Genomic DNA, 9,139 nt, shown 5'->3' on the forward strand with positions numbered 1-9,139 from the left:
GCAACCGGTCTCCTCACTTCCCAGACGTTTACAGACTGTTGTTAAAGGAAGAGAGGATGCTACACAATGGTAGACATGGCCCTGTCCCAACTTTTTTGAGATGCGTTGCTGCCATCACGTTCCAAATGAGTTAAACGTTTTTCATGAAATGGTAAAATGTCTCACTTTCAACATCTGATGTGTTCCATCTTTTATTGTGCATTTTTGGAACTGGGGTTATACTTGACCTCATAAAACTTCTCCAATACCCGCTGATACCGTGTGATGTAAGCAGAGCGTAGCTGTCGCACTATAGAACAAACACAGTTAAGTGCTTCTGACTCTGTAACTTTCAGACACAAAAAAAAAAATCACAAATCACACAAATCACAACGGCTTCCCCATGCAGGCCAGCTAAACGGAGGCAGGAAAGTCAACGTTTTCTACCAGTAGATGCCAACTTTACTCTGTTTGACTAAACAGAATAGTGAGGTATAAACGTTACTACAGTGATTTTTTTTTTTTGTAAAATGAACTGTAGACAGACCGTATTGCCCTACATCACCACTTGTTTTGAATGAAACAGCTTTATTTGAAGTTGTTCATGGACAGAGTGTTTCTTGTAGAATGGACGGAGTGTTTTCACAGTGAGCATATAAATCATAGGCTTTGTTCATATATGAATATCTATTCAAATCAGTCAGTGGGAGTCACCAAAGAACAAGATTTCTTAGATCGCACAATGTATGTCTGGCTTCAGTGGACATTCAACTACAGCTCAACTAGCCAGACGAACTGAACGGATATGGAGTTGAAAGAGATATCACAGTCAGAGCTAGAGCAATAGTTTGCAGCTAGTTTGTGGCAAAATATGTAGTCATCTTGTCTTCAAACATGCAACTTTACACGGCAACATACAGTATCACAGAAGCACACGGTAATTTTGTAAATTAGTGAATCATTAAGCATTCCACTTACAGGAAGAGTAAAGTAGTGCATGTCCAAAACAACATCTTACAATGAAGACACAAACATTTCGCAAAAACAACAGAACTGTTAAACATTCAGATAATTTTGATCTTTTGTGTACTTGAGTGACTATAGCTTAGAGGTGGGTGATATAGTAAAAATCGAATATTGCGATACTTCACAACACACAGGGTGTCATTTATCAGGTCAGTTGGAACAGAAAAATAGACCTAATAAATACTATGAAAAACTGAATACAATGTTTGTTATTCAATATTTGGCATACTGTGTTACACTAAATCCAGTTAAACGTGACCAGGGCTGGGATAGCTACTGAAAAATTAGTAGTCAGCTACTTTGTAGCTACTTTCCCAAAATTTGCAGCTAGCTACAATTTAGCTACTTTTCAGCTACTTTTTGAAAAGCAGTGCACAGCTTTTTAGCTAATTTCAAAGCGTGATTGTCAGAATGTTTGTGAATCTCCACCTGACACACCAAACAAGCTCAACTCAACTCAACTGCATTTAATCCAGTGCCAGAAAGAAACATACAGCTGAAAAGCTGTAAATATACAAAAAGACCACCAAAAAGTAAGTTTAAGTGTAACCAACAATAAAACTTACACAACCAAAGGCATGATATCCAACAAAAATTTAGACTAGGTAAAGGCAAAGTCAATCATTTCAAAACAATTTTGAAATGACTGACTGTCAATCAGTCAATCAAACCAAACAATTTTGTGCAAAGCACTGTCAACTGTTGAAATGAAACTGGTCCAATTTGAACATTTTAGCAAGATATGTACAAAAATGATATTCAGAGTCCTTTGTTGAACTTGAGCAACACTTCAGCCTCAAAATTCTCATCAGTGACCCTGGCTCTGTTTGGGGTGAGAATCAGGCCTGCGCAGCTGAATTCTCTCTTCACTGCCACGGCTCTACAGCAGAACTAGATTTTTAGGTAAAATAACAATCCTCCTTTGCTGTAAAATAAAGCTCTGCTGAGCTCTGATCACTGTTCTAAGACAGTTTTCACAATAAGTGGTCTTAAACGATGGAGTTAGCACTTAACTGCTAATTCACCAACCTTTAACGCCGAAGACTGACACGCAGACTGCTGGTCACACAGCAAAGCAGACAATGAAATGGCAAGGAGAGATATAAGACAAACATTGATAATTTGGAGATGAATGGACTTATTTGCATTTATAAGCACTCGGCTGGTTTCCTGGTACGTTTAATCTGCAACAACTCGTGAAGCTTCTCTTTCGAACTTTCCCGTTCCACTGTAAATGGCACAGCAGTACAATCTGGCACCTCAGGCACCATTTAAGGCGGAAAAGGACAATTCAAACGAGAAGCAGGTGAATGAGAAACTGACTTCATCCTCAAAGAGTCGAACATTGAGAGACATTTTACAAGAAACTCGCGGAAAAGTTTCCAGACTGAGGTGCAAGAAAAGTGGCTATAGCTGAGCCAAAGCTTAAAGCAGAGCAAAGCAATTCTTTGTTTTCGTTCATATTTTTATCCTATATTAGTACATTAGCACATACTAAGACATATTTACAGGTAAAATGGACATAAAACGTTGTGGCTCCCAAGGTGGATTGATTTTTGTTGAAAGGACAAAATTGTTCTTCTTACCATTTCGGTTGCAACCCCTGAGCTAAGCCTTCTAGTAAGGGGTGATCAGCGCATGGGACCCCCTCGTGCTCGTTTGCTCCAAACGCCCACGGCTCAGTCAGGATTGCACAGCCGCCTCTAGCCCAGTTAACGACCGCGTTCTATAGTGCACATTTTGCGTGGATCGCCTGAAGCCTGCAGCGAAATTGTAGCAAAAACGCTATAGCTAAACAAAAATGTATACGGGCTACAGCTACTAGCTACATTAATTTGTAGATAGCTACAAAAAGTAACGCAATACTTAGCATCCCTGAACGCGACTTAAGTTTCTCCAGCTGTGTTAATTTTTTTGAGCACTGACCTTAGTTTGGAGAAAAGCAACACAGCAATAAAAAAAAGAAGAAAAAAAAACTAACACCCTCAATTTCACATAAAAAATTTAACGAGCAGGTGTCTACAAACCTTTGGATATGTACAGCCTTTCCCAAACACGTCCCTCCCCACCAACTCTCCATCAGAGAGAGTCATTCAATATGAAATAACACATGAAGCTGTGGGGGTGGGGCACTCCTAATAAAGGGAGAGGGTATAAAAGCATGAGTAATCGTTGGGATACACTTGTCATTGTCCAGTAAAAAGGATACGCTGTCTTCACACTTCCATTTGTAAGACACAAAAATGAAACTTACAGAAGAAAAAGGTAACAACAACATATGTATTACATTAAAATTATTAACATATTCAATAAAACGTGCATTTAATTTTTTTATTGATTAATGCATAGCCCTCTTTTCCACTGTCAAGCCAAACGGTTCTCAGGGCCGTACTGTTCTGTTCCACACTGGTGTGGACTCATGAGACTGTTATGGTTTCTTTTTTGCTATGCTGCTAAAACAGAACAAAAAAGTGGCTAACTGCTAACAAGCTAATACCTACACACAGCACCCACCACAACACACGTTTGACTGCGTCTGTCACTCCATCACCAGTCTCTCTGTGATTCTGCTGGTTAAAATAAGAATGGTAAAGGTCGTAATGCTAACCATGCTGTCTGTGTGCAGATAAAGCCCTGCCTTTCAAGAAAACAGCCAATCAGCTTGCTGGGTATGTCATGAGCACATTTTTTTGTGCATTATTGGGCCAAATAATACAAACTATTTATGGAGATTTGTCATCACATTTTACTAATGTTCTCAAACATTTTAAAACAGTAACTTGACCTTCAGTTTTGAATATTTTGGTCTCTCTGCATTCAAAGAGACAGGAGTCTGGTCTTGTCTGGCTGGAAATAACTGCCTGGCGGCGTTGCAAACATGATCACTGAGTGAACAAACTCTCTCTATAACGACTTTGGTTAAACCTGTAGCCTGCTAACTACACTAGCATGGCGTAGCCCAGCGGGGTACAGCTCCAAGCACCTCAGACCAATTCTATTTTTTCCATCTTTGTCACTTCAACAGCAGATGTTCGAATGTATGATCCAAGATACGTATCTTTATCCTCTAAGTGGGATCTATTAAGCATTGGTTTGCAAGAATCAAGCCTGCACTGCTGTAGGAGGCACAAACACTAATGTTAGCTTAGCCTACTAGAGAACTGGTTTAATTTCGGCTTTGTCACTCCGACACAAATCAACTGACTTTGCTCTCGCTGTTTTAAGTTTTTATCTTCAATACGTGTTACAGCAGTTAGTCAATTCGAACCTATACTAGGGTATTTTGACCTCACTAGCTAAGCAAAGTTAGCTAGGAGAAAGTAGCCAGCTAGCCTTAGCTAGGAGGCTACAACTCCAAACACCAAAAAATAGGTTTAATTCTGGCATTGTGTAGCTCCAAAACCAGCCGCTCAACTTGGTTTCCCCAAATTTGAGTCATTATCATCTAAAATTGCATCAGTACAGCTACTGTTAGTCAGAATCAAACCTGTTCTGAGGTAAGCAGAGCTGGCAGCATGCTAGCCAAATTAATGCTAACCAGCTACTCTTTCCTGGTTAGCGGCACTGTTTAACATTCAGAAACTGGTGTTAGACTGAAGCTTTGACGTCTACTGAATGGTGGATTCAACATCGTGCGCTGCTTTAATGTATTTGGTTGCCATGTGAGCAGACTGAACTTGTCTGATTGTTTTCAAGTTTCAAAGTTTCAAATAAGCCTAGAATCAAATCAGCAAATAGCAACATTGTCAGACCTTCCAATGTTGGAAATACTTCGCGCAGCACAATAGTGTATTGCTTCAAAAACTATAATTTAAACTCCACCTGGGGTCATTTTCCCACTATATCAAGTTTGGTTATTCAACAAGGTCGGCTGCTCGCTCTCTCCCTCTCTGTCATGATCCTCCTCATCTGACATCATGCTTATTTTAACTGTGAGGCGCACACACATACACCCCCACACACCTCCTGGTAACATTCCAGGTAACATTATTTCTGCAGCATGTGCACTCTCATCCTGCTATGATCCGCTAATTATGATTACAGATTTGGCTGCAATAATAATTATGAATACGGTACAGTGAAAAATCACTTCAGCAATCTGCAACACGTGGACAATATAACTTAACATTACTTTGACAACTTAAATGTCTGGTCAACAAGCAAACTAGCTTGCAAATTACATAGTGTTAGGCTAATACTGACGTCAAATATTTTCCCAAGGTTGGCAGGTCTGCGTTAATTTAACTCAATTCACAACTTCAACTTTCCACATCCACTCCAGACTGTTTACCTTTGCAAAGAAGTTAGAAGCACCATCCTCCCTTGTGGAACCACACAGATGGAGTGAGGCGGGGGAACGAGAGGGCTAAAACACATTTCATGTAGCTATCATTTTGCAGCCTCTTAAAACGACTGACATCAAGCATCTGTCATCCCCACAGAATGAGCCAAGCACTATGATAACTCAAACTCTTCTTGTCTTACTTTTAGAAAGGCCAGACACTGCTGCCTCTTGCTGTTAGATTTGAGCACTGCACATGCACAATAGAACTCACAGCGACACGGATTAATTTTTAGCATAGTTTAGAGTGACAAATCTGTATTTTCATGTCAAAATGCATGCCTTCTATGCAAAGTACATGTGGAAACGCCACTGGAACAGTTACCTTCTGTGCTCAGAACTATTCAACCCTACAGCGTAAAAAAAGGCCATAGTTACAAGGCAACAATCTAATTTTTGAGATTTAACTTCATAAGGTGGAACTTCAGTAAGATGGAACATTTTTTTTTGTTCTTTCCACCATCCTGCTAAATATGTTGCACTTCCTTGGAGTTTTGTGGCAAGTCTGCATCAATGCTTGCTTGTTGTCAGAGGATTTTACAGTCTACTTACACTCTCCCCTAATTACCCTAAATAGCCTTTGATGTCCCTGCTGGAAAAAAAAAAAAATTAGAACCATTAGGATTAAAACCTGATGTTTTTGCTTTTTAATGGCAACTGGCTTAATGGTTACCATTAGAGACCACTAGTTTCCTGTAGGTCACTTTTAGACCCCATTAGGAAACCATCAAATGCACCGGGAATCAATCCCAAAACACCTGTTTAACCATTAAAATCCTTTACACTTTGATATTAATCCACCAGGAAAACACAAAACACATTTAGCGCCTATTGGACACTACCAGGAACCAACAGAAACATTTAATGGCGTCTTTTCAGCAGGCATGGTGAACCCTCCACATGAACACACAAATATAGGCAGAGTGGACAGGCTGTGAGGTCAAAACGAAACAAAACTGAGGGACAGTGTTTTTATGTTTACTAATGAAATAACTAATGTGGCATGCCCTCCTTCAAAGAAAGTCTTACCCTTAAACAAAAAAAAAGAATTATTTCAGTGCACTCTTTAAGAACTATGAAAAGTCATCACTACTTGTTAGGCAGTCTGAACAGCCCCAGTCCCCACTGCTGGGAGTATTTCACAAAACAAGAACTATCAACTGCAAAATAAAATAAACCAAGGGTCAAGACGGCTGAACAATAATGTGGTTTCTCTCTTTTTGTTTGGTACACTGAACTGAGAAATCTGAGAAAATTCTCCCCAGCCATCAAACTATGAACTACTGACACTCACTCAAGTTATTCTAGTACCACTTCTCAGCAGCTTCCGGGTAGTAACAGACTAGCCAATCATCACACCCTTTTCTGGTGCCACAGACAAAACCATAGGCAACTACTTGGTCTCAGTTCTGCGTACTTTCAAGCATTTGTTAATATGTTCACCAATTATTTGATTGCAATTTTTAGTAACAACAACGAAACGCCGGCAGAGTACTGCATGAGATGCATTCAAAAAATAAGTGCTAACTTAATCTTCATCACGTTTTATGAACGTTTAGCATGTTGACGTATGTAAGGGGCGTAATTTAAAAAGAACGGGTTCTCATCGTTGCAAGGAGAAAGTTCTAGATCAATAACGTTACCCAAGAGCACAACACGCGAGGAATTTATGCACAGTCACGCCGCCTTTGACAAGAGTATGCATGAAAATCTTTAACTGGCTAATCACAGTTGAACCGTGTATAGATAGTAAATGTGTCATTGTTTATGAAAATGCAGAATGCAGTCTAACTGAAACGACTCTACAGAGGAAACTTATTTTACTACACCACAACTAGTACTAGACATTATGCTTTTCCATGCTGAAACAGAAACTAAAAGAACATTTTTCTGAAAAATAACACTGGACATTAACAAAAGAAAAAAAAAATGGATCATCTACGCATTTAGAAAACCACGTATATTAACAGTTATTGCGCAGCAACCTAACGTTAGCCGTCCTGGCAAATGTTAGCTATTTAGCTAGCCACCAAGGAAAAAACAAAACTTGCGCTTGTCAAATGAACATGTATTCACTCTTTCGTTTCGATTCAAATCAACCTACATTCGTGTAACTAAATTTACCAAAAATATGCGACATATCATTTTTGCTATGTCGTTTCACCACTCGTTTAACATTATTTTCTAGTTGTTCTCTGTTCGGTGGACAACAAGCACGACAACTGGGCCTCAATTTCAGTATCATCTTGGCTATCCAGTTAGCAGGCTAGCTTCGTAATCGCTCGCTAAGAAGACATAATTCAGCAACACAAAGATATGCCACACTGGCTATGATCGTTTCACTGATTCTGAATTACAACCGAATTACTATTCAGATTGTAGCCATTAACTGGAGAATGACGGTAACATCGTGCATGATACGGCTAGCAGACTAGCGAAGTATTATAACTAGTTAGCTGACCAAAACAAGATACAGTCCCTTCAATCTAAATTGTTCATTAACAAACTTTGCGCTGCAACACTGGTAGCTAGGCCAGTCATAATCGTTATACAACCGTATAATGTAAAAACTGCATTTACTGAGGTGATACTACTAGCTAGCCAGCTAGTAACACAGATAATAACAACACTAGCAACACATGCTAATACGTATCTAGCCAGCTACTGCAATTTTGCTAACCTACATGACTAAATAGTTATGGACAGCGCTGGCATCCTTTAAAAAACTTTTTTTTTCCATGTTTGCTGTTAAAAAGCTGACCACTGTCACTGCGGACCCCATGTATTGTGGTAAAACTGGCACATAGGGAGAAAATGTAATGTTTTTATCACAGCTGTTGCTACCTAAAGGTAAAGGTTAAAGCCATCTTCCTCTTTACGTTCTGAAGGATACAGTTTCACCACGTCGGTATCCATTCGCCTTTTACCCGGACTTGGAGACGACATTTTTATGTTTCTGCGTGGAATGCCAGTGTCTTCTCAGTTAGAATATCGAACTCTTCGCTTCTATCGAAACTCTAACTATATTATTGTGTTTTACATAAGCAAGATATTGACTGCAAATTATTCGACTTCCACTTTCTTTCGGCGGCGATTCCCTTGGTTTCCCGGCTTGGTCGGTCTCTATGCTTACTCTTTGCTTTGTCGTCTACTCTCCTGTAAGCGAAATTTCTTTTCGTAGGATACGCGGGGCAAGCTCATTAATATTCATTGACCTCCGCACATGACGCCGTCTGATTGGCCGAGCAAAACGCGGCACTGCTGAGGCTGAGCAACTATCACTCTAATCGCAGTTACAAGCACCACAACATTACTTTTAAATCTTTGCAACCACATTCAACTAATATACTGACGCTAAAAACCTGTTTAATATGCAACAAGGTCTGAATCAAACTAAATAAAGAACAATATAAGATACGAAGCAATATTTCTGAGGTAACTATGTGACCAATGTGATGATACCGCTTGGCTTTTCTGTGTTTTGTTTATGCCAAGCCAAGAGCAGTGCACATTGACTTTTCATATTGGGTTTGATATTAGGCAGTTCTATCTTACACACCAACAGAATTTCTTTACTTTGCCTGCTGTTTTTTCTACTAATTCTAAGTCCACTAATGCTTTAGTAAATATCTTTAGCCCAATTAATTCATGCATCATGTAAAACTGTGAAATGTAAATGTTAGCTAAAATATGAATAGCTGTTAATAGGTGTCTGTGCTAAGTCTTACTAGTTAAAGGAGATCATTTTCACTGAAATGTAAACATTATTCTGAGTGGTTTGATGTGTAATGT

General features: G+C 39.3%; 1 protein-coding gene across 2 annotated transcripts in view; it reads right to left on the reverse strand.

Annotated features, from left to right (window-relative positions):
- Nucleotides 1-8,542, reverse strand: part of ube2h (ubiquitin-conjugating enzyme E2H (UBC8 homolog, yeast)) — a 67,866-nt gene extending 59,324 nt beyond the window's left edge. Inside the window, exon 1 of one of the 2 annotated variants that reach the window (XM_036577078.1) lies at nucleotides 8,241-8,542. In XM_036577078.1, the coding sequence (XP_036432971.1) occupies nucleotides 8,241-8,293 (53 nt within the window). In that variant the 5' untranslated portion in view covers nucleotides 8,294-8,542. Of the gene's footprint in view, nucleotides 1-8,191 lie in introns of both variants that reach the window. The other variant, XM_036577080.1, reaches the window with a different exon arrangement.
- Nucleotides 8,543-9,139: the final 597 nt, after the last annotated feature.

This window comes from Colossoma macropomum, unplaced genomic scaffold (genome assembly GCF_904425465.1).
Source record: "Colossoma macropomum unplaced genomic scaffold, Colossoma_macropomum, whole genome shotgun sequence".
NCBI lineage: Eukaryota > Metazoa > Chordata > Actinopteri > Characiformes > Serrasalmidae > Colossoma > Colossoma macropomum.